This window comes from Abrus precatorius, unplaced genomic scaffold, assembly GCF_003935025.1.
Source record: "Abrus precatorius isolate BTA unplaced genomic scaffold, Abrus_2018 Scaffold0, whole genome shotgun sequence".
In the NCBI taxonomy this organism is placed as follows: Eukaryota; Viridiplantae; Streptophyta; class Magnoliopsida; order Fabales; family Fabaceae; genus Abrus; species Abrus precatorius.
Window position 1 is genome coordinate 117,642 of NW_020874290.1, and position 27,395 is coordinate 145,036.

The 27,395-nt window shown below is 33.1% G+C and overlaps 2 protein-coding genes, 1 non-coding gene and 2 pseudogenes across 3 annotated transcripts in view; 3 read left to right on the forward strand and 2 right to left on the reverse strand.

Moving 5' to 3' along the window:
* Nucleotides 1-2,906, forward strand: part of LOC113847944 (30S ribosomal protein S3-like) — a 3,891-nt gene extending 985 nt beyond the window's left edge. Inside the window, exons 2-3 of the mRNA XM_027477316.1 lie at nucleotides 852-1,065; nucleotides 1,313-2,906. Of these exons, the coding sequence (XP_027333117.1) occupies nucleotides 852-1,065; nucleotides 1,313-1,650 (552 nt within the window). The 3' untranslated portion in view covers nucleotides 1,651-2,906. The remainder of the gene's footprint in view (nucleotides 1-851; nucleotides 1,066-1,312) is intronic.
* A 249-nt stretch (nucleotides 2,907-3,155) lies between these two features.
* LOC113847607 lies at nucleotides 3,156-4,672 on the forward strand (annotated as a pseudogene).
* A 42-nt stretch (nucleotides 4,673-4,714) lies between these two features.
* LOC113846864 (photosystem II CP47 reaction center protein-like) lies at nucleotides 4,715-10,265 on the reverse strand. Its single transcript, XM_027475613.1, has 4 exons — nucleotides 8,740-10,265; nucleotides 7,912-8,143; nucleotides 6,332-6,970; nucleotides 4,715-5,400 (listed from the first exon to the last, which is right to left on the reverse strand). Exons 1-4 carry the CDS (start codon nucleotides 10,258-10,260, stop codon nucleotides 4,895-4,897), a joined length of 2,898 nt encoding a protein of 965 aa, XP_027331414.1. The 5' UTR covers nucleotides 10,261-10,265; the 3' UTR covers nucleotides 4,715-4,894.
* A 3,719-nt stretch (nucleotides 10,266-13,984) lies between these two features.
* Nucleotides 13,985-19,365, reverse strand: LOC113847007 (annotated as a pseudogene).
* A 6,267-nt stretch (nucleotides 19,366-25,632) lies between these two features.
* TRNAW-CCA lies at nucleotides 25,633-25,706 on the forward strand. The gene has a single exon. It is a non-coding gene; the product is annotated as a tRNA-Trp (tRNA).
* The last annotated feature ends 1,689 nt before the right edge of the window (nucleotides 25,707-27,395 follow it).

The following is a 27,395-nucleotide window of genomic DNA, read 5'->3' on the forward strand; positions in this document are numbered from 1 at the left end:
AATGGATATATTCATAACACAAACAAATCAAGAGCTCCGAATCAATAAAAACTGAGAAGGTTGATTCAAGAAAAAAGAAATAGTATTTAAAAAAAATCTTATAATTAGAGAGGCTCCGTTGTAGAATTCAGACCTAACCATTAATTGAGAAGCGATGGGAACGACGAAACCTGCGAATATCTAAGATTTTTTTTAAACAAATCTTAATGATTCATTAGGTGGGATGGCGGAACAAACCAAAAAAGAATCCATTCTTTTTTATTGAGGAATTATGCCCTACATTCCATCTGAATTTGGTAATAAAAGAGTGAATTTTCGCCCGCGAAAATTTGTATTTTATTGAATTTTTTTATTTTTGCCAATCCGATATGATACGATATGATAATAAAAGAAAAAAGAAAAATAGAAATAAGGATTCGTTAGAATATTATAAGATAACAAAACAATATTATTTAGTTATATACAGATAGCAAAAATTGTCTTAAATTGTCTATAAGAATACATATTAAGTTATATATCAAAACAAGATATACAAATTTCCAATAGACTAATAGATTCTATGAAATCTCAAAAATCCCGCGATTCTATTATTCATTAAACATATGTATATTAGTGTATATTATTTTATCGATTAAATCGATTTATATATATATATTATTGGAATCGTTTCATTCGCGAGGAGCCGTATGAGATGAAAAATCTCATGTACGGTTCTGTAATAGAGATGGAATTGAGAAACAACCATCAACTAGAACCCCAAAAGAACCAGATTTCGTAAACAACATAGAGGAAGAATGAAAGGAATATCCTATCGAGGTAATAATATTTGCTTCGGAAGATATGCTCTTCAGGCACTTGAGCCCGCTTGGATCACGTCTAGACAAATAGAAGCGGGACGGCGAGCAATGTCACGAAATGTCCGACGAGGTGGACAAATATGGGTACGCATATTTCCAGACAAACCAGTTACAGTAAGACCCACCGAAACGCGTATGGGTTCGGGAAAAGGATCTCCCGAATATTGGGTATCTGTCGTTAAACCTGGGAAAATACTTTATGAGATGGGTGGGATATCAGAAAATATAGCCAGAAAGGCTATTTCTTTAGCAGCCTCAAAAATGCCTATACGAACTCAATTCATTATTTCAGGATAATAATGAAAACCAAAGGAAAGAGGGCTTTAGGATGAAAACATAAAAATGCAATTGTAAGTTCCTTATTTTTGAACACAGAATATTTTTTTTTACTTCAATCTTTGGACTGAAAGAACAAAAAAATGATATGATTCAACCTCAAACCTATTTGAATGTAGCTGATAACAGCGGAGCCCGCGAATTGATGTGTATTCGAATCCTAGGAGCTAGTAATCGACGATATGCTTATATTGGTGACATTGTTGTTGCTGTAATCAAGGAAGCAGTACCAAATATGACCTTAGAAAGATCAGAAGTGATCAGAGCTGTAATTGTACGTACTTGTAAAGAACTCAAACGTAGCAACGGTATACTAATTCAGTATGATGATAATGCTGCAGTTGTCATTGATCAAGAAGGAAATCCAAAAGGAACTCGAATCTTTTGTGCAATCGCACGGGAATTGAGACAGTTAAATTTCACTAAAATAGTTTCATTAGCACCCGAGGTATTATAAAATTATAAGGCAAAACCGTGATATGGATATATTTGTTTTGTAATGAAAATGGATTAATTAATATATTATATCTCACACATATCCCTTTTGTAGTAATTATTCTAAGTATTAGAAATAACAATTATTATCTATTTCATATTAATATTGGATGATCTAAATGAAATATATTGGATGATCTAAATGAAATAATGAAAAAAAAATAGAAAAACGAGCATGTTGATTATATTGAAAATAAGGAGCAACAATCATTTTCGTTTATCATGAGTAAGGACACCATCGCTGACATAATAACCTATATACGAAATGCTGATATGAATAGAAAAAAAATGGTTCAAATACCATTTACTAACATCACCGAAAACACTGTGAAAATACTTTTACGAGAGGGTTTTGTTGAAAACGTCAGAAAACATAGGGAAAGCGACAAATATTATTTAGTTTTAACTCTACGGTATAGAATAAATAAGAAAGGATCATATAAAAGTTTTTTAAATTTAAAACGGATCAGTACACCTGGTCTGCGAATATATTCTAATTATCAACGAATCCCTAAAATTTTAGGAGGCATGGGGATTGTAATTCTTTCAACTTCTAGGGGTATAATGACAGATCGAGAGGCTCGATTAGAAAAAATAGGCGGAGAAATTTTATGTTATATATGGTAATCTTTCTGAAATACGAATTAGATGAGAAATTTCTATCCATTTTTGTCAAAAAGAGAGAGAGAAAACACAGATTTAGAATATCACCCACCCCTCATATACTAGTGAATGTGCGAAGGGGGTTTAACTGAAACTGGAATTGGAAAAAAAAAAAGAAAAAATAAAAAGGATTCAAGAGGATTTAATTCCTGAATGAATAAATTCCCAGGGGTATGTTTCAGATTCCTTTATATAATCAAAATTGAATTATAAGCTATGTTTTTCAAAAGATTCGACGTACTTTTTATATGTTTATATGTATACGCCCGTAGAAAAAAAAAAAGAAGCATAAAAAATTCAATTTAATTAGACTGTTTTTTAATTTCAACAATCTTTTTTTTTGGGGGGGGGTACAAGTTCAAAATGTAAGGAAACCTTATTTTCTTCCAATAAATAGATTTGGTATTAACTTATTAAGGAATTACAAATATGAAAATAGGGGCCTCCGTCCGTAAAATTTGTGAAAAATGTCGATTAATTCGCAGGCGAGGGCGAATTCTAGTAATTTGTTCCAATCCAAAACATAAACAAAGACAAGGATAATATTTCCACAAAAGAGGATTTTCTATAAAAATAGAATATAAAAATATTAGAATATATATTTTATAAAATATTAGAAGAAATTTTTTATTATTGGTATTTCCAATTTGAAATTTTATTTCAAAAATTCATATTCGATGTCGATTAATATAAAAATACAATTGATATATATAAATCGAATATGAATTCTAGTTAGAAACTAGTTAGAAAAAAGTAAAGGATCCGTTTTTGAATGAAATGGATATATCCATATATCTCGGACTTATTTTTATGAAATAATCAAATATGGCAAAACCTATACCAAAAATGGGTTCGCGTAAAAATGGACGTATTGGTTCGCGTAAGCATGCTCATAAAATACCAAAGGGAGTTATTCATGTTCAAGCTAGTTTTAACAATACTATTGTGACTGTTACAGATGTACGTGGTCGGGTTATTTCTTGGTCCTCCGCCGGTACTTGTGGATTCAAGGGTACACGAAGGGGTACACCATTTGCCGCTCAAACCGCAGCAGGAAATGCTATTCGAACAGTAGCGGATCAAGGCATGCAACGAGCAGAAGTCATGATAAAAGGCCCCGGTCTCGGAAGAGATGCGGCATTAAGAGCTATTCGTAGAAGTGGTATACTATTAAATTTTATACGGGATGTAACCCCTATGCCACATAATGGATGTAGGTCTCCGAAAAAAAGACGTGTGTAAAATTAAAAATAAACATGGAAAAGATTTCAAGAGAAATAAACAATTCAAGGGTTTGATCAAATATATATATATTACTATGGTTCGAGAGAAAATAAGAGTATCAACTCGGACACTACAGTGGAAGTGTGTTGAATCAAGAGTAGACAGTAAACGTCTTTATTATGGACGCTTTATTCTGTCTCCACTTATGAAAGGCCAAGCCGATACAATAGGCATTGCAGTGCGAAGAGTTTTGCTAGGAGAAATAGAGGGAACATGTATTACACGTGCAAAATCGGAGAAAATACCACATGAATATTCTACCATAGTAGGTATTCAAGAATCAGTACATGAAATTTTAATGAATTTGAAAGAAATTGTATTGAGAAGTAATCTGTATGGAACTCAAGACGCATCTATTTGTTTCAAAGGTCCTGGATATATAACTGCTCAAGACATCATTTTACCACCTTCTGTGGAAATCATTGATAATACACAACATATAGCCAACCTAACAGAACCTATTAATTTGTGTATTGGATTAAAAATTGAGAGGAATCGCGGATATCGTATAAAAACACTAAAAAACTTTCAAGACGGAAGTTTTCCCATAGATGCTGTATTCATGCCTGTTCGAAATGTAAATCATAGTATTCATTCCTATGGGAATGGGAAAAAAAAAACAAGAGATACTCTTTCTCGAAATATGGACAAATGGGAGTTTAACTCCTAAAGAGGCGCTTTATGAAGCCTCTCGGAATTTGATTGATTTATTTATTCCCTTTTTACATGCAGAAGAAGATCCCTTTCATTTAGAAAAAAATCAACACAAGGTTACTTTACCCCTTTTTACTTTTCATGATATATTGGCTAAGGATAAACTGAGGAAAAATAAAAAAGGAATAGCATTGAAATCCATTTTTATTGACCAATTAGAATTGCCTCCCAAGATCTATAATTGTCTCAAAAGATCCAATATTCATACATTATTAGAACTTTTGAATAATAGTCAAGAAGACCTTATGGAAATGGAACATTTTCGTGTAGAAGATGTAAAACATATATTAGACATTTTAGAAATAGAAAAGCATTTCGCATAAATTTGAAATCCATTGGCATTGGTTTTTTTTTTTCATATTTTTATTATTTATAAAAATAAAGGTGAAAATGTGTAATTTGAATCCTTAGAATAAATCCATATACTCGGAATAGGCCAAAAGATGTATCTAGGGATTAGTCGTTTCAAAATGAATTCTCCCTAGATACACAATATACATGGCATGATATTTTATTTCACAATTGAATCCATTTAATTAAAAAGTTTAAAAAAGACCTAAAATTAGAGATTTCTCAATAGGTAATGTTGCTCCAATACCCAACCAAAGGGCTACTATGGTACCAATTAAAAAGATGGTTGTTGCTACTGGACGGCGAAATGGGTTTTGGAATTTATTAACATTTTCCAAAAAGGGTACTGTTAATAATCCCATAGGTACCGAAACCATTAAAAGAACGCCTAATAACTTATTGGGCACTGTACGAAGTATTTGAAATACGGGAAAGAAATACCATTCGGGTAGTATTTCCAAAGGAGTTGCAAATGGATCCGCGGGTTCTCCAATCATTGATGGTTCTAGAACCGCTAATCCTACGTTACAGGCAATAGTACCCAGAATTACTACTGGAAAAATATATAAAAGATCATTGGGCCATGCAGGTTCTCCATAATAATTATGACCCATTCCTTTAGCCAATTTAGCTCTTAATACAGGATCATTCAAGTCAGGTTTTTTTGTTATTAGGATAGGTGAATTCTTATAGATCCATCCTCCGAAAGAACCGGACATGATAATTTTTCATCATCCGGCTCGAGCACGAATCAAACATTTCGAATGTATCCATAGAAAAAATGCATATGTTATCCACACATATAGAAAGATTCCATGTAAGAAAATAAACCTTATTTTCTTCTCCGAAGTTACAATTATCTTATCTGCAAAAAAAAAAAATTAAGTTCTTTTATTATTAAGTAAACTTAAGTAAACGCTCAATACCCAAGTAGGCTTTCAAAGTGAATAGTGCTTTTTGGGTGATCTCAAACCTTGCAATTCTTACCCCCCCCCCAAAAAAAAAATCTTGGAACTTTTTACGTACAAAGGATTTACTTGTTACTAATATAATCTAACCCCTGTTCTTCTTTAGATCCACTTGGTTTACTCCGATAGTATCATAAATCGAGTCAATGCATAGGAAATGAATGCATTTCCATACTATTAAGTTCAGTGAAATAGAGAAAATATAATTCAGATTATCCCACATCACTTTTTTTACTGGATGTTACGGAGCCTGTTCATGCAGGATATGATCGAGTCTGATCATAGAAAAGATTCTTTACAAGTGAAACCAGCCTATCCTCTGTAGGGACGGACCTTGCGTGGTAGTTGGAATAAAGACACATTGAATTGTAAATTCAAATGTGGCAGATAAGAGAAAATCATATATCTGCGTGGCCCAATCAATAGTTCAAGTCACACACTCCCATAATCCATTTCTTCTTCGTAGAATTCCCTTCAACTATTCGTGTATGTAAAAAATAATAATAATCCAATTTTGTTAAATTGAAGGAAAATATCCAAATACATGTCTTATTCTTTTAAATAATCCATATTTGTAGCAATGAAATATATTCCTCCCCCAAATAAGAAATGATTAATTACAAATATCTATGATTCATATTTACTATAAAGGACCAGAAATGCCTTGCTTACGTATCATTGGAAAGTGCATTAACATAAATACGGCAGTAAGAAGAGGTAATACAAAAGTATGCAAACTATAAAAACGAGTCAAGGTGGATTGTCCCACACTAGAACTTCCGCGTAATAACTCTACCAAAGAGGATCCTATTACAGGAATAGCTTCGGGCACGCCTGTTACAATTTTGACTGCCCAATAACCAATTTGATCCCAAGGTAAGGAATAACCAGTTACACCAAAAGATGCGGTCAATACAGCCAAAACTACACCGGTAACCCAAGTTAATTCGCGAGGTTTTTTAAAGCCACCTGTGAGATACACGCGAAATACGTGCAGAATCATCATTAAGACCATCATACTTGCCGACCATCGATGAACTGATCGGATTAACCAACCAAAGTTAGCCTCCGTCATTATATATTGAACAGAAGCAAAAGCTTCAGTAACAGTCGGACGATAATAAAAAGTCATAGCAAATCCCGTCGCTACTTGGACTAAAAAACAAGTAAGTGTAATTCCTCCTAAACAATAAAATATGTTTACATGGGGAGGAACGTATTTACTGGTTATATCATCGACAATCGCCTGAATCTCAAGACGTTCTTCGAACCAATCATAGACTTTATTGAGATAGGTAAACTAAGGTACCCCCCCGAGAACCGTATATGAGAATTTCATCTCGTACGGCTCAAACAAAAATACCCAAATACTGGTTGTAATGAAAACAGATATGTGTAATAGAAAGCTTGAAACTTCTTAACGGAATCCTATGATTCCAATCTTTTCGGAAGATAAGAAAAAATAGAAATCCGAAAACTATTCTTTGTGGTTATAATGCCAAAATATCAAGTCGGCTCACTCGTCTTTATTTACAGTAGGCCTCTTGAATATTCTATTATTTACTTCCATTTTTTATTTGTGTGTAATGTTCTTTTTTTTACTGCTGTTTTCTTAATTATTATTATTGATAGGAATTCTCTTGTTAGGACCATATGAATCAATTAAAAAAAACATCAGATTCGTATCATGACCACGATGATTCAAAAAAAACCTTTAATCGAAGTCCAAAAATTCCCTGAGTAAGAACTGCTGGATCATCACTTATTCAATGAATAGATAGAACAAAGAAACATTTGTCCGTTGATCAAAATAAAGATAATCGACGGAAGTTTTAAATAATTTTCATTTTTCAATTTATTCTTTCAACTCTTTGAAAAGTTTTTTTAAATCCAGTTACGAGGTCTAAATATTTAGTATGAATCATAGTTCTAATATTTTAAGAATATTTTTGATTTTCTATATTCCGTACTCCAGATACTAGAATAAATATCTGACGGGGTAAAATCATCTCTATCAAGATGACAGATCCATTTTTTTTATGTTCTGTACTATCAATAAGATCCATTATAACAAGTCACACACTCATATTCCGGAAATACAGAAACAAAGAAGTTTCACGATCAAACTACCAAATCAAAATGAAATAGGCTAACGATAAAAAACCTAAATGCTTAACCTTAGTTTTCTATTGAAAAGCTAGTTACTTGATTCTTGTGAATCTAATTCATAGAAATTCCGTCCAGTAAAATGGACGAATTATAAATCTCCAAAATAATAGATAGAAATATCGCAAATAGAGCCATTGCAACACCCATCAAAGGAGTAGTTCCCCACCCCGGAGCTACTTTACCATATTCTGAATTTAATGGTTTTAATAAATCCCCTACAATAGTTCGTCTTGGACTAGACTTAGAATTACCCTCAACAGTTTGTGTAGCCATAAATCCTATTTTATATTGATTGAGATCTGTTGACTTTGTATACCATTCCGCTGTAAATATAGGATCTATATCCTATAGATCCATTGTGGTCTTGAAATTTTGGAATTCTAAGAATTTTTAGAATTATAATGGAAACAGCAACCCTAGTTGCCATCTCTATATCTGGTTTACTTGTAAGTTTTACTGGGTATGCCTTATATACTGCTTTTGGGCAACCCTCTCAACAACTAAGAGATCCATTCGAAGAGCATGGGGACTAGTTGAAGTAATGAGCCCTTAATATAATATTGGGGGCTCATTACTTCAATTGAGATAATGAAAAATCATTTCATTTTTTTAGTTGGAACTTTAGGGGGTTCTCTAAAAAAGATAGCGAAAAAAATGATTCCTAAAGTCGAAACTAAGAGGAATGTATAAACCAATGCTTCCATAGATTTAATCGTGGTTTACAATTATAGCTTTCATACCTGTTTATTGTTTATTGGAGCTCATTTCTCGGATAAAGAAAAAAAGTGAAAACAAAGTGTTTTGAGTCGAATCAAGATTTATCTGGTTCTTTATGTCAAATTCAAATCATAACAACAAAAACAAAAAAAGTCGAAAAGGAACAAAAGAATGCTCTATCATACTATCTGTCTTCTTGTAGTTGGATCTCCAAGTTTTTGGAATGCTCCAAATTCTACTTGAGCATCCAAATCTGGGTCGATCCCAGCAAAAACATCTCGGAACAAGGTTCTAGCACCATGCCAAATATGCCCGAAAAAGAAGAGTAGAGCAAACGAAGCATGTCCAAAAGTAAACCAACCTCTTGGACTGCTACGAAAAACACCATCTGATTTCAAAGTAGCACGATCTAATTCAAAAATTTCACCTAATTGAGCACGTCTAGCATATTTTTTCACAGTAGCAGGATCACTATAACTGACTCCATTGAGTTCGCCACCATAGAACTCAACAGTTACACCTACTTGTTCGACACTATATTTCGATTCTGCCCTTCGAAAAGGAACATCGGCTCTAACAATTCCGTCTCCGTCTACTAAAACAACCGGAAATGTTTCAAAAAAAGTAGGCATACGGCGTACAAAAAGTTCACACCCCTCTTTATCTCTAAAGATGGGATGCCCTAACCAACCAACGGCTATTCCATCTCCATTATCCATTGAGCCCGCTCTAAACAATCCCCCTTTTGCTGGATTATTGCCGATGTAATCATAAAAAGCTAATTTTTCAGGAATTTTAGACCAAGCTTCTGATAAACTTTGATTTTCGGCTAGCCCAGCACCAACTCTTCGATATATTTCTTGCTGGAAGTATCCTTGATCCCATTGATAACGAGTGGGACCAAATAATTCAATGGGGGTAGTTGCTGAACCATACCACATAGTTCCAGCAACAACAAAAGCTGCAAAAAAGACAGCAGCGATACTGCTGGAAAGGACGGTTTCAATATTTCCCATACGCAATCCTTTGTATAGACGTTGCGGTGGACGCACACTAAGATGGAAAAGACCCGCTAATATGCCCAATGTTCCTGCTGCAATATGATGAGAAGCTATTCCCCCCGGAACAAAAGGATCAAAACCTTCCACACCCCATGCGGGATTTATGGATTGTACCCTTCCCGTTAATCCATAAGGATCAGACACCCATATTCCAGGACCGTACAATCCTGTTACATGAAATGCTCCAAAACCAAAACAAACCACTCCTGCAAGAAATAAATGAATTCCAAAAATTTTGGGCAAATCCAAAGAAGGTTTTCCGGTACGTTCATCACAAAAAATTTCTAGATCCCAATAAACCCAATGCCAGATAGCCGCTAAAAAGCACAAGCCCGAAAACACAATATGTGCTCCGGCCACACCTTCGTAACTCCAAATACCCGGATTCGTTATAGTCCCCCCGGTGATATTCCAACCGCCCCACGAATTGGTTATTCCTAAACGAGTCATGAAGGGTATAACAAACATACCCTGTCTCCACATTGGATCAAGAACAGGGTCAGAGGGATCAAAAACTGCTAATTCATATAGAGCCATCGAACCAGCCCAACCAGCAACCAGAGCTGTATGCATTATGTGAACAGAAAGCAAACGGCCTGGATCATTTAATACAACAGTATGAACACGATACCAAGGTAAACCCATGAAAATACCCCTTATATCAACAAAAAATAGACACTATGTAACTTTATTGCACTGGAAAAAACTATACTATGGATTCTCACCTTTTACCTTTTAGTAGATTATCTCGGAGAAAGAATTAATGTTTGTTCTAGTTTTTTAGTAATAGTGTTTAGTAATAGTGGAACAATCATATTTGTAGGAACAAGAAGAAGCAGATCTATTCTATACCCGATAAGTAAGAATACGCAATGGTGGGAAGGGGGGGTTGACAATTTTCTCTATGAGTATTTAAATATGTAAATGCAGACATATTCGTTTATCACCCAAGGACCCATTCGTAACAACTTTACTCTATCTTTATCTTTACTCTTCCCTTTTTTATGATTTATAAAAAATACAATATAATAAAAGCAAATTGTTTTTAACACAATAAACCCATTCTTACGTTTCCACACTAAAGTTAAATATATTATTTTATTTTCTTTTTTTCTCTATTTTATGCCCATTGGTGTTCCAAAAGTAACCTTTCGAAGTCCTGGAGAAGGAAATGCATCTTGGATTGATATATAGTGCGACTTGTCAGATATATTTGGTCATACGGATTTCCCCGTTCTCCCCCCCGATTGAGATATCCTCTCTTTCACCACCAAAAAAGAATGATTGAATCATCCAAAATTTGGAGCGTGAAGTGTAATGAAGTGCAATTCGATCGATTTTTTATTTTTTGGAGGGGGTATCCAGATTACTATTCGAAATTCAAAATAATTTATGGTTGGCTTGCTTGGACCAATAAAACGAAGTATCCAGACTCTGTTTAGAAAAAAACCAATTGGTAATATATCCACAATTACTACTTCTATCATATCATATATTTTACAGAAAAAATGAAATAATAAATTCAGAGAAGAGATAAGTCGTAACAAAAAGACATGGTATTGTAATATTTGTCCTATATGTGCAAATAAAAATCGGGCAGATCCTTATCCTTACTTAGAGTAGAAAAGAAACCTAAAAGAATTGAGGAAGTCCATTCAGAAACAAGAAAATTACATTGTGATTTGTGTTCGATCTCGATGAAAGCAATACATCAATGAGAAGTTAGTTCAATAAATTTAGTACATTTTTTTTCGTTAAAAATTCGAAAGAGTCCATTATGAAAAGGGAAAGAGGGTTGAAATAGACACATTGATTCCTTTTTGTTTATATGATTTTTAGTGAACCGTATGCATCAAAAGGTGCATGTACGGCTCTTAAGGTATAAGATTAAATCCTAATCAATCGACTTTATCGAGAAAGATTACTTTTTTTAGGCCAAGAGGTCGATAGTGAACTATCGAATCAACTTATTGGCATTCTGCTATTTCTCGGTATAGAAAAATATAACAGAGATGTGTATCTGTTTATAAATTCTCCGGGTGGGTGGATAATACCCGGAATGGCTATTTATGATACTATGCAATATGTACAACCAGATATACAGATTCTTATATTTATTATTTAGATAGGAATTCTCTATGTATAGCGACATATGAATCAATTAAAAGAAACCATCAAGAATTACGCGCTATAATGACCACGATGATTCAAAAGGAGAAACCTTTAATCGTAAGTCCAAAAATTCCCTGGAGTAAGAACTGCTGGATCATTCACTTTCACAGAGATAGATAGAACAAAGAATACATTTGTCCTTGATCAAATAAAATAATCGACGGAAGTTTTAATAATTTTCCATTTTTCCAATTGTATATCTCTTCACTCTTTTGAAAAGTTTTTTTAAATCCAGTACGAGGTCTAAATCATTTTAGTATGCAATCATTAGTTCTTAATATTTTAAGGAATATTTTTGATTTTTTCTATATTCCGGTACTCCAGTACTTAAGAATAATCTGAACGGGGTAAAATCATCTTATCAGATGAAGATCCTATTTTTACTTTTAATGTTCTCTCGTAATTCACATAAGCCGATCCTCTAAACAAGTCACCACACTCATACTCTCCGGAATACAGAAACAACAGATTAGACGAGTCACACTACCAAATCAAAATGAAAATAGGCAATGAATAAAACGGGCCTAGTGCTAACCTTCAGTCTTTCTATTGAAAAGCTAGTTACATTGATCTCCTTCGTACTAAATTCTATTCTCATAGAAAATTTCCGTTCAGTGAAAATGGACAGAATTTAGAAAATCTCCAAAATGAATAGAATCAGAAATATCCCGCAACTAGAGCCCATTGCAACACCATCAAAGGATAGTTCCCCACCCCGGATGCTTACTTTACTCATATCTGAATCTTTAATGGTTTTGAATAAGATCCCTCACAAATAGTTTTCGCTTAACGACTGGAACTCTAGGATTACCCTCAACAGCTTGTTGTGTAGCCATAATCATATTTTATATATTGATTGAGATTCTGTTTTGACTTTGGTATACCATTCCGCCTGTAAATAATAGGATCCTATATCTAATAGATCCATTGTGGTCTTAAATTTGTGAATTCTAAGAATTTTTAGAATTATAAAATGAAACGAGCAACCTAGTTGCCACTCTTCTATATCTTGGAGTTTAGCTGTAAGTATAACTGGGTATGCTTAGTATACTTTGCTTCTGTGGCAACCTCTCAACATAAAAGAGATCCATTCGAAGAGCATGGGGCTAGTTAGAAGTAATGAGCCTTAATATATATTGGAGGGCTCAAATTACCTTCAATTGAAATAATGAAGAAATCAATTTCATTTTTTAGTTGGAACTTCTTAGGGGGTTCTCTAAAAAAAGACTAGCGAAAAAATGATTCCTAAAGTCGAAAACTCAAGAGGGAATGTTATAAGAACCAATGCTTCCATACGATTTAATTTCGTCGCGTTTACAAATTATAGCTTTCATACTCTGTTTATTGTTTATTGGGCTACATTTCTCGGATAAGGAGAGAGAAAGTGAATAACATAAGTGTTTGAGGATCGAATCAAGATTTATCTGGTTCTTTATTGTCAAATTTCAAATCACCCACAAGCAAAAAACAAAAGTCGAAAAAGGAACAAAAGATGCTCTATTCTATAGATACTGTCTTCTTTAGTAGGATCTCCAAAGTTTTTAGGAACATGCTCCAAATTCTACTTGAGCATCCAAATCTTGGGTCGATCCCAGAGGCAAACCAATCTCCGGACACAGGTTCTAAGCCACTCATGCCAAAGTAGTTGCTACCGATAAAAGAAGTACCAAAACCGACAGGAGTAGAGCAAAGACAGCCAGCTGTCCTAACAAGTACACCAACCTCTTGGACTAGAATACGAAAACACCGCATTTGATTTCAAAGTGACACGATCTATGTCAACGAAAATTGCACCTAATTCGAGCAGTCTAGGCCGGAATAATTTACCTAACAGCAGTAGCAAGGGATCACACTATAACTGACTCCATTCTGAGTTGCGCCACCATTAGACACTCCAAACAGTTACACACTACGGTGTTCGACACTATATTTCGATTCTGCCCTTCGAAAGGAGACGATCGGCATCTACATTCCGCTCCCGATACTAACTAAAACAACCGAGAAATGATTCCAAGAAAAAGGTAGGATTACGGCGTTAACAAAAAAGTTCACACCCCTCTTTAATCTCCAAAAGTAAATCCATATACTCGGAATAGGCCAAAAGATGTATCTAGGGATTAGTCGTTTCAAAATGAATTCTCCCTAGATACACAATATACATGGCATGATATTTTATTTCACAATTGAATCCATTTAATTAAAAAGTTTAAAAAAGACCTAAAATTAGAGATTTCTCAATAGGTAATGTTGCTCCAATACCCAACCAAAGGGCTACTATGGTACCAATTAAAAAGATGGTTGTTGCTACTGGACGGCGAAATGGGTTTTGGAATTTATTAACATTTTCCAAAAAGGGTACTGTTAATAATCCCATAGGTACCGAAACCATTAAAAGAACGCCTAATAACTTATTGGGCACTGTACGAAGTATTTGAAATACGGGAAAGAAATACCATTCGGGTAGTATTTCCAAAGGAGTTGCAAATGGATCCGCGGGTTCTCCAATCATTGATGGTTCTAGAACCGCTAATCCTACGTTACAGGCAATAGTACCCAGAATTACTACTGGAAAAATATATAAAAGATCATTGGGCCATGCAGGTTCTCCATAATAATTATGACCCATTCCTTTAGCCAATTTAGCTCTTAATACAGGATCATTCAAGTCAGGTTTTTTTGTTATTAGGATAGGTGAATTCTTATAGATCCATCCTCCGAAAGAACCGGACATGATAATTTTTCATCATCCGGCTCGAGCACGAATCAAACATTTCGAATGTATCCATAGAAAAAATGCATATGTTATCCACACATATAGAAAGATTCCATGTAAGAAAATAAACCTTATTTTCTTCTCCGAAGTTACAATTATCTTATCTGCAAAAAAAAAAAATTAAGTTCTTTTATTATTAAGTAAACTTAAGTAAACGCTCAATACCCAAGTAGGCTTTCAAAGTGAATAGTGCTTTTTTGGGTGATCTCAAACCTTGCAATTCTTACCCCCCCCCCAAAAAAAAAATCTTGGAACTTTTTACGTACAAAGGATTTACTTGTTACTAATATAATCTAACCCCTGTTCTTCTTTAGATCCACTTGGTTTACTCCGATAGTATCATAAATCGAGTCAATGCATAGGAAATGAATGCATTTCCATACTATTAAGTTCAGTGAAATAGAGAAAATATAATTCAGATTATCCCACATCACTTTTTTTACTGGATGTTACGGAGCCTGTTCATGCAGGATATGATCGAGTCTGATCATAGAAAAGATTCTTTACAAGTGAAACCAGCCTATCCTCTGTAGGGACGGACCTTGCGTGGTAGTTGGAATAAAGACACATTGAATTGTAAATTCAAATGTGGCAGATAAGAGAAAATCATATATCTGCGTGGCCCAATCAATAGTTCAAGTCACACACTCCCATAATCCATTTCTTCTTCGTAGAATTCCCTTCAACTATTCGTGTATGTAAAAAATAATAATAATCCAATTTTGTTAAATTGAAGGAAAATATCCAAATACATGTCTTATTCTTTTAAATAATCCATATTTGTAGCAATGAAATATATTCCTCCCCCAAATAAGAAATGATTAATTACAAATATCTATGATTCATATTTACTATAAAGGACCAGAAATGCCTTGCTTACGTATCATTGGAAAGTGCATTAACATAAATACGGCAGTAAGAAGAGGTAATACAAAAGTATGCAAACTATAAAAACGAGTCAAGGTGGATTGTCCCACACTAGAACTTCCGCGTAATAACTCTACCAAAGAGGATCCTATTACAGGAATAGCTTCGGGCACGCCTGTTACAATTTTGACTGCCCAATAACCAATTTGATCCCAAGGTAAGGAATAACCAGTTACACCAAAAGATGCGGTCAATACAGCCAAAACTACACCGGTAACCCAAGTTAATTCGCGAGGTTTTTAAAGCCACCTGTGAGATACACGCGAAATACGTGCAGAATCATCATTAAGACCATCATACTTGCCGACCATCGATGAACTGATCGGATTAACCAACCAAAGTTAGCCTCCGTCATTATATATTGAACAGAAGCAAAAGCTTCAGTAACAGTCGGACGATAATAAAAAGTCATAGCAAATCCCGTCGCTACTTGGACTAAAAAACAAGTAAGTGTAATTCCTCCTAAACAATAAAATATGTTTACATGGGGAGGAACGTATTTACTGGTTATATCATCGACAATCGCCTGAATCTCAAGACGTTCTTCGAACCAATCATAGACTTTATTGAGATAGGTAAACTAAGGTACCCCCCCCGAGAACCGTATATGAGAATTTCATCTCGTACGGCTCAAACAAAAATACCCAAATACTGGTTGTAATGAAAACAGATATGTGTAATAGAAAGCTTGAAACTTCTTAACGGAATCCTATGATTCCAATCTTTTCGGAAGATAAGAAAAAATAGAAATCCGAAAACTATTCTTTGTGGTTATAATGCCAAAATATCAAGTCGGCTCACTCGTCTTTATTTACAGTAGGCCTCTTGAATATTCTATTATTTACTTCCATTTTTTATTTGTGTGTAATGTTCTTTTTTTTACTGCTGTTTTCTTAATTATTATTATTGATAGGAATTCTCTTGTTAGGACCATATGAATCAATTAAAAAAAACATCAGATTCGTATCATGACCACGATGATTCAAAAAAAACCTTTAATCGAAGTCCAAAAATTCCCTGAGTAAGAACTGCTGGATCATCACTTATTCAATGAATAGATAGAACAAAGAAACATTTGTCCGTTGATCAAAATAAAGATAATCGACGGAAGTTTTAAATAATTTTCATTTTTCAATTTATTCTTTCAACTCTTTGAAAAGTTTTTTTAAATCCAGTTACGAGGTCTAAATATTTAGTATGAATCATAGTTCTAATATTTTAAGAATATTTTTGATTTTCTATATTCCGTACTCCAGATACTAGAATAAATATCTGACGGGGTAAAATCATCTCTATCAAGATGACAGATCCATTTTTTTTATGTTCTGTACTATCAATAAGATCCATTATAACAAGTCACACACTCATATTCCGGAAATACAGAAACAAAGAAGTTTCACGATCAAACTACCAAATCAAAATGAAATAGGCTAACGATAAAAAACCTAAATGCTTAACCTTAGTTTTCTATTGAAAAGCTAGTTACTTGATTCTTGTGAATCTAATTCATAGAAATTCCGTCCAGTAAAATGGACGAATTATAAATCTCCAAAATAATAGATAGAAATATCGCAAATAGAGCCATTGCAACACCCATCAAAGGAGTAGTTCCCCACCCCGGAGCTACTTTACCATATTCTGAATTTAATGGTTTTAATAAATCCCCTACAATAGTTCGTCTTGGACTAGACTTAGAATTACCCTCAACAGTTTGTGTAGCCATAAATCCTATTTTATATTGATTGAGATCTGTTGACTTTGTATACCATTCCGCTGTAAATATAGGATCTATATCCTATAGATCCATTGTGGTCTTGAAATTTTGGAATTCTAAGAATTTTTAGAATTATAATGGAAACAGCAACCCTAGTTGCCATCTCTATATCTGGTTTACTTGTAAGTTTTACTGGGTATGCCTTATATACTGCTTTTGGGCAACCCTCTCAACAACTAAGAGATCCATTCGAAGAGCATGGGGACTAGTTGAAGTAATGAGCCCTTAATATAATATTGGGGGCTCATTACTTCAATTGAGATAATGAAAAATCATTTCATTTTTTTAGTTGGAACTTTAGGGGGTTCTCTAAAAAAGATAGCGAAAAAAATGATTCCTAAAGTCGAAACTAAGAGGAATGTATAAACCAATGCTTCCATAGATTTAATCGTGGTTTACAATTATAGCTTTCATACCTGTTTATTGTTTATTGGAGCTCATTTCTCGGATAAAGAAAAAAAGTGAAAACAAAGTGTTTTGAGTCGAATCAAGATTTATCTGGTTCTTTATGTCAAATTCAAATCATAACAACAAAAACAAAAAAAGTCGAAAAGGAACAAAAGAATGCTCTATCATACTATCTGTCTTCTTGTAGTTGGATCTCCAAGTTTTTGGAATGCTCCAAATTCTACTTGAGCATCCAAATCTGGGTCGATCCCAGCAAAAACATCTCGGAACAAGGTTCTAGCACCATGCCAAATATGCCCGAAAAAGAAGAGTAGAGCAAACGAAGCATGTCCAAAAGTAAACCAACCTCTTGGACTGCTACGAAAAACACCATCTGATTTCAAAGTAGCACGATCTAATTCAAAAATTTCACCTAATTGAGCACGTCTAGCATATTTTTTCACAGTAGCAGGATCACTATAACTGACTCCATTGAGTTCGCCACCATAGAACTCAACAGTTACACCTACTTGTTCGACACTATATTTCGATTCTGCCCTTCGAAAAGGAACATCGGCTCTAACAATTCCGTCTCCGTCTACTAAAACAACCGGAAATGTTTCAAAAAAAGTAGGCATACGGCGTACAAAAAGTTCACACCCCTCTTTATCTCTAAAGATGGGATGCCCTAACCAACCAACGGCTATTCCATCTCCATTATCCATTGAGCCCGCTCTAAACAATCCCCCTTTTGCTGGATTATTGCCGATGTAATCATAAAAAGCTAATTTTTCAGGAATTTTAGACCAAGCTTCTGATAAACTTTGATTTTCGGCTAGCCCAGCACCAACTCTTCGATATATTTCTTGCTGGAAGTATCCTTGATCCCATTGATAACGAGTGGGACCAAATAATTCAATGGGGGTAGTTGCTGAACCATACCACATAGTTCCAGCAACAACAAAAGCTGCAAAAAAGACAGCAGCGATACTGCTGGAAAGGACGGTTTCAATATTTCCCATACGCAATCCTTTGTATAGACGTTGCGGTGGACGCACACTAAGATGGAAAAGACCCGCTAATATGCCCAATGTTCCTGCTGCAATATGATGAGAAGCTATTCCCCCCGGAACAAAAGGATCAAAACCTTCCACACCCCATGCGGGATTTATGGATTGTACCCTTCCCGTTAATCCATAAGGATCAGACACCCATATTCCAGGACCGTACAATCCTGTTACATGAAATGCTCCAAAACCAAAACAAACCACTCCTGCAAGAAATAAATGAATTCCAAAAATTTTGGGCAAATCCAAAGAAGGTTTTCCGGTACGTTCATCACAAAAAATTTCTAGATCCCAATAAACCCAATGCCAGATAGCCGCTAAAAAGCACAAGCCCGAAAACACAATATGTGCTCCGGCCACACCTTCGTAACTCCAAATACCCGGATTCGTTATAGTCCCCCCGGTGATATTCCAACCGCCCCACGAATTGGTTATTCCTAAACGAGTCATGAAGGGTATAACAAACATACCCTGTCTCCACATTGGATCAAGAACAGGGTCAGAGGGATCAAAAACTGCTAATTCATATAGAGCCATCGAACCAGCCCAACCAGCAACCAGAGCTGTATGCATTATGTGAACAGAAAGCAAACGGCCTGGATCATTTAATACAACAGTATGAACACGATACCAAGGTAAACCCATGAAAATACCCCTTATATCAACAAAAAATAGACACTATGTAACTTTATTGCACTGGAAAAAACTATACTATGGATTCTCACCTTTTACCTTTTAGTAGATTATCTCGGAGAAAGAATTAATGTTTGTTCTAGTTTTTTAGTAATAGTGTTTAGTAATAGTGGAACAATCATATTTGTAGGAACAAGAAGAAGCAGATCTATTCTATACCCGATAAGTAAGAATACGCAATGGTGGGAAGGGGGGGTTGACAATTTTCTCTATGAGTATTTAAATATGTAAATGCAGACATATTCGTTTATCACCCAAGGACCCATTCGTAACAACTTTACTCTATCTTTATCTTTACTCTTCCCTTTTTTATGATTTATAAAAAATACAATATAATAAAAGCAAATTGTTTTTAACACAATAAACCCATTCTTACGTTTCCACACTAAAGTTAAATATATTATTTTATTTTCTTTTTTTCTCTATTTTATGCCCATTGGTGTTCCAAAAGTAACCTTTCGAAGTCCTGGAGAAGGAAATGCATCTTGGATTGATATATAGTGCGACTTGTCAGATATATTTGGTCATACGGGATTTCCCCGTTCTCCCCCCCGATTGAGATATCCTCTCTTTCACCACCAAAAAAGAATGATTGAATCATCCAAAATTTGGAGCGTGAAGTGTAATGAAGTGCAATTCGATCGATTTTTTATTTTTTGGAGGGGGTATCCAGATTACTATTCGAAATTCAAAATAATTTATGGTTGGCTTGCTTGGACCAATAAAACGAAGTATCCAGACTCTGTTTAGAAAAAAACCAATTGGTAATATATCCACAATTACTACTTCTATCATATCATATATTTTACAGAAAAAATGAAATAATAAATTCAGAGAAGAGATAAGTCGTAACAAAAAGACATGGTATTGTAATATTTGTCCTATATGTGCAAATAAAAATCGGGCAGATCCTTATCCTTACTTAGAGTAGAAAAGAAACCTAAAAGAATTGAGGAAGTCCATTCAGAAACAAGAAAATTACATTGTGATTTGTGTTCGATCTCGATGAAAGCAATACATCAATGAGAAGTTAGTTCAATAAATTTAGTACATTTTTTTTCGTTAAAAATTCGAAAGAGTCCATTATGAAAAGGGAAAGAGGGTTGAAATAGACACATTGATTCCTTTTTGTTTATATGATTTTTAGTGAACCGTATGCATCAAAAGGTGCATGTACGGCTCTTAAGGTATAAGATTAAATCCTAATCAATCGACTTTATCGAGAAAGATTACTTTTTTTAGGCCAAGAGGTCGATAGTGAACTATCGAATCAACTTATTGGCATTCTGCTATTTCTCGGTATAGAAAAATATAACAGAGATGTGTATCTGTTTATAAATTCTCCGGGTGGGTGGATAATACCCGGAATGGCTATTTATGATACTATGCAATATGTACAACCAGATATACAGACAATATGTATGGCATTAGCCGCTTCAATGGGATCCTTTCTTTTGGCAGGAGGAGAAATTACCAAACGTCTAGCATTCCCTCACGCTTGGCGCCAATGATTCTTTTATTTGAGAATATATATGAAGACTATACCTTCGCCATAAAAATACTTAAGTAATAATAGCATGGTACTTCGAATTCGATATACAAATTTTTGTTTTTTAAACCATTTGATTATGTATCGAAAAAGTAGTATGAAAGAGAGGGCTTTTACGATTTTATCTGATCTATCAGGAACCTAGTTTAGTTTTAGTGTCACAGACTTTTTTGTTTTTAGTTTTCATACCAAAAAGCTTTTAACAATATTTATGTCTAACAATATTTATTTTAATTAGAAAATAAAAAACATATGATAAAAAACAAGAAACTTTCGGATTGCTGAATAACAAAAAAGACGAAATAAGAAAACAACGGAACCATCATAGTATTTAAAAAAAATACTCAAAAAGAAAAAGGAAGGTTGGTTATTGTATTATTTATTATTTAAGGATCTGGATCCAAAAAACCCAGTAGATTTTCTATTTTTTTTTCTTCAATGGAAAAAAATCCATAGAGAAAATACTCTATCCATAGAGGAAAAAAAGAAATTGCATACGTGGAAAAGAAAAGCCGTATGCATCAATACGCAAAAAATGCTTGTACGGTTATTGAATCTTATCTTTGCTCATTTATTTTCTTATTTGTATTTATTCTTTTCACCTTAGTTTGAGGACGAAAGAAAATATTGACTAATATTGGGAAAATCCGCATCAAAATCTTTATCAAGATAAAGAAAAGACTTATAAAGTTATATAATCAGGGTAATGATCCACCAACCCGCTAGTTCTTTTTATGAGGCACAAACGGGAGAATTTATCGTGGAAGCGGGAGAACTACTGAAACTGCGTGAAACTATCACAAGGGTTTATGTACAAAGAACGGGTAAACCTTTATGGGTTGTATCTGAAGATATGGAAAGGGATGTTTTTATGTCAGCAGCAGAAGCCCAAGCCCACGGAATTGTTGATATTATAGCACTTCAATAAACAATTAGTAACTAAGATTCTTCTCAAAAAAAAATACAGGATTTGAGATTGAATTTTATCTCCTTAATCCTTTTAATTTAATATAACTTTTTTTTTCTATTAATTAATCTATTAAATTAATAAAATATAAGTAATTCATAATCATCGGGTTAGGATTGATCTAAACCGGCTCATTATGTCTATAGGATCCACCATGCCAACTATGAAACAACTTATTAGAAACACAAGACAGCCAATCCGAAATGTCACGAAATCCCCCGCTCTTCGGGGATGCCCTCAGCGCCGAGGGACATGTACCAGGGTGTATGTGTGACTCGTTTAGATCATTCTACTAATAAAAAAAAAAAGAAACCAAACCCATTTTTTCAGTATTAGCGATCAGTTAAGATAGTGTGAATGGAAGAACTCCATTCACACTATCTTAACTTAAAAAAAAATCTATTAATAATATAAGCATTCTTCTATCATATATAAAATTTATGATTTCGATTGGTGTAAACCCAATCACCCCAATTTGCAATTTAAGATGAGAAACACTTTTCCATTGGTAACAAATGGTTACCCACTAAGCGGAGAAAATACTATTAAAGAAAAATTATGCCCCTAATTTATTTTGCAAAAACGGAATAAGAAGGTCAGTTACCCAGCTAATTTTCATACTTAAACACCGTTACTGTATAACTTGATTTCGTTGTAAAAAACCTATTACTAAATATTTCATGGGTAGAGCCAAAGAATGTGAACTGTACAAGTTAACAATAACATTGATTAAATAAGGATTAAATGAAAGAAGGGGCTCCGGTGTATAGAGAGGACCTAGTCGTTTAAAAAAGAATCATAGAAACGATGGAACCCATTCTTTTTTTATCTATATCCTATTTAATTTACTATGTTTTTTGATACCTAGTATCAATACAATTTCTTATTTCAAAGTTAAATTAAATACTTAGAAAAAAATCGTGGTTGGGAAGGTTATAGTAGCAAAAGCCATTGGAATTTTTTTTTTATACATTGGAAGAATCCATCTTTGTTATTAATAGACTAGGAAGAAGAAAAGAATAACTGAAAGAAAAAAATGAAATAGTTATTCACCAAAGTCTCATTTACTCAATGACCAGAATTAAACGAGGATATATAGCTCGGAAACGGAGGACAAAAATTCGTTTATTTACATCAAGCTTTCGCGGGGCTCATTCAAGACTTACTCGAACTATTCCTCAACAGAAAATTAAAGCTTTGGTTTCGGCTCATCGGGATAGAGATAGGAAAAAAAGAGATTTTCGCGGTTTATGGATTAGTCGAATAAATGCAGTAATTCGCGAGAATCCAAAAATATACTATATTTACAATAATTTCATCTATAATCTATACAAGAAGCAATTGCTTCTTAATCGTAAAATAGTTGCACAAATAGCTATATTAAAAGAGAATTGTCTTTTTATGATTGCCAACGAGCTCATAAAAACTAAAATTTCCCGGAGACTGAGCTCCGGGAAGGTATAGAATAGAGATTTGTATGATAAAATTAGAATTCATATGATAAAGTGATCAAAATAAACAACCAAGCTGAATCAAAAAAAGATTTATTCTTCTTAACGGATTATCCTTTTTATTACAATATAACAACCCAAATTGAATTGTTGGAGTTTTCGAACAAAACATCAATCCACGTTTGATTTGAGTTTAGATACAAATTTGAATTCAATTAAGGAGTAACTCTATTTTTTTTTTTTTTTAAAACAGTAGCAGTTCTAGCAGTCGACTCGCTTTTTTCAAATTGTTTTTCATTATTAAGAAAAGGTAACGAAGATAAAATACGAGCTTGTTTTATAGCAATCGTAATTAATCGTTGTTGTTTTAAGGTCAATCTATTCACGCGTCTAGATATTATTTTTCCTTGTTCACTAATAAATCGACTAATTAAACCCATGTTTTTATAATCAATTTGGTCCCCCGATTGAATCGGGGGCAAACGTCTACGAAAAGATCGCTTGGATTTAAGAAAGAGTCGTTTAGATTTATCCATGGTTTGTTTATTCCTATTCCAAAAATCGCATTTCTTAAAAGAAGATTTGTTTTTTTTTCTTTCTATTCTTAGTTTCTTTTTTTTTTTTGTTTTATAATGAAATATATGTTTTATAATGAAATATATGTTCTATAATGATATATGTATATAATTTAATTAAAAATTATATACATATATGAAAGATTGTTTTATTACATGTTATGTTCCTTGGTTAGAAAGGTAACACATAAGCGATCAATTTTCTCTATTTCTTGATTTCTGCGTGAATCGTGTGTTTGCAACAACAGGGACAGAATTTTCTCAATTCCAACCGACTAGGCGTATTGTGTCGATTCTTTTGAGTAATATATCTGGAAGTACCCGTTGATTCCTTATTAACACTCTTTTGATCACAACTGGTACATTCCAAAATAACAGTTACTCGGATATCTTTACCCTTGGCCATGAACCTCTCCTTTGGGTTTTTAATTCACTTAACTCTTCTATTTTCGAAGTCGAAGCGAAGAAGAAAAAAGGAACGAAAAATATTAAAAGTTAATAATTCGAAATAAACTTCTGAAAGATTTCGTTCCAATTAATGTAGTACAGTAATCATTAAGTAATATAATGATTTGGAACTATATTTTGTTTCGAATCGCAGTACAATATTTTAGTTTTCATTTAAGTATCTTGTATGATATTTTGCCCCCTTCCTATCCATTCCATTTTTATTTTTGGTCTCACTCTATTTATTATTAATAGAAATGGAATGAAATTCTTAATTCAATTCCATTGAAGCCTAGACCAGATTCCGAGTTTCACTGAGGCTGAATCCACTTTTATCTTTTCTAATTGAAAAAATTTTCATTCTCAAAAATAAGAAATAAAGAAGAGGGAATTAATTAATTAATTACAGATATTGAATTGATTTTCTTCACCCCTTCCCGTGCTGTGCCAATAACTAGAATGAAAAAAAGGGGAATATCAATGCATCTGGGAAAAAACGATTGATCTCTATCAAGAGACCCGCCAAAGCCCCGAACCATAGAGTACTTATTACTGGTGCCACGGAAAGATATGTTTTTAGATCTCGCATTTCAAATCCTCCTTTTTTAGAATATTTTCTTTTTATTTGATTCTAGTATTTATTAATTTGATTCTAGTATTTATTAATATTATTTATTCTATTTTTCATAAAAAATATTTAACTATATTATATTAATATTATTATATTAATTACGAATAATTCGTTTATTTAATAAACGAATTATTTTCTTTTGAATTTTTTCATTATTCTATTTTCTATTCTATATATTCTTTTTTTTTTCTTTATATACATATTATTCTTTATTCTTATTATACTTTCTATTTTAAATTCTATTTTTATTCTATTTTTTAATTTAATTCAATATTCTTTCTTTCTTCTATAGAATATTTCTTTTTCATATTCTATTCTATATTATAGTCTAGGAAACTAAAAAAAAAAGAAAAATGATAGGATAATTGATATGTATATCAACGAAGAAAAGAAAAATGTGGAAAATAAGACAAAGATTCTTTATAATGATACTGGAAACCAATGGAAAGGGATGTAGCGCAGCTTGGTAGCGCGTTTGTTTTGGGTACAAAATGTCACGGGTTCAAATCCTGTCATCCCTATCCCTAACTATTACTTATTATATGATATCACTTATCATATGAGCAATAATAAGGGATCATATAAAATAATTTATGAGAATAAAGCGCTCTTAGTTCAGTTCGGTAGAACGCGGGTCTCCAAAACCCGATGTCGTAGGTTCAAATCCTACAGAGCGCGATTCCATTATTATTAAATTGAGAATTACACTGAAATAATTGAGCAGCAGTCTAAAGTATGAATTTATTGAACCCCAGTATTAAAACAAATAAATAGGGGATCAATAAACAAATGAGACATTAATTAATCAAAGGTCCAGCTGATCACCTCGTCGGTATTGTAAATATGCAGTTACAAATAAGCCAGCTAAAGTAATAGGAATTAAACCTAACACGATTCCAAATAGAAAAACTTCAATCATTTTTTTTGTTCGAAAGGGAAAGGGGGAGGTAATATTTATCCTTAAATAATAATCTGTATTGATCATTCATTTTAATTTGAATGACCAAAAATTGGAAATTGACACGGTAAGGAACTATAGAATATCTTGAATATTCCAAGATTTCCAACTAATTTCATAATTTTAAATCAAATAAGTCGTATCTTATTCAGACCGATAAATAGAGCTGAGGTTATAGTTAAAACCGCTAGTAAAAAACCGAAATAACTAGTTATAGTGGGCATAAAGAAGCTAAATGAAATATGTTCTTTTTATACATATGTTTATAAAGCACTTCCCTAAGTTTCCATTTTTGAGAGAAAAAAAAGAAGATAAATCAAAATATCCCTGAAAAGATACAATTGAAAATTTGAGATTTTTCAATCAATTATTACAGACGAACAAAAATAAATATAGTGACATAATAAAAAAATCAATTCATCATCTGTGACATCTACCCATCCTGTGATTCCAAATGAACCGATTTATTGAACAACTCATGAATTGAGTAAAAGTAAACTAATCTAATTAAAATATTCATTTTGATTCTTTATATATATATAAATATTTATATTTGTTATATATATATTCTATAAAATTCTATTTATATTAGAAAAAAAAAGATTCTATTTATATTAGAAACTATAATAATAATTATATGCGAAATATAAAATAATAAAAAAATAATAAGAATTTTGTTGTTCAAATTTATTTAACTTTAAATTAATATGGAAGAAAATAGGAGAAAAAATGTCTATTTTATTTTGACCCCCTTTTTCTATTGTATCTAATTTGTTTTCTTTTCACTTTTTTTTTTCGAACAAAAGAATAGAGTGATCTTAGAATGCCCTTTCCTTTTTGACTTTTCTTTTAACTCATTTCATTTTGTAGTAGGTTCCATTCTTCGAATATCTACAACGAGAAGAAAAAGGTATCAGATCACTCCAAACTAGGGTTCCACAGTTTTTTTCTCTGCATATTTTATTTAAGAGGAAAGGTCTATCCTTATAATTAAGCCAAGAAAGAGCCTTTATTGTGTTTAATACAAGAACAATTAATCCAATTTTTTTTTTTCAAAATTGGATTAATTGTTCTTTTTATGTCATCAAATAGTATCTATTACTGCTATTATTGTTACTTGTTACTGGACAACAAACCAATTCCATTCTTTAAAGTCGAATTCCATTCTTTAAAATGAAAAAAAAGAGGGAGTTCGAACAAAAAATATCTTCGACAACCACAATAAAGTATATTTATAGATTTGGGATCTAATTGAATTGTAGAAATATGATAATCTTCTTTATGAATTATAAGAAATCAATCCGTCGTATTCACATTTTAATTGATCTTCCGTTTCTAGTCCGAAACTAATAATACAATGTGGAGAACCCTCATTTTAGACTATTATTCTAATTTTTTTATATTCGCAA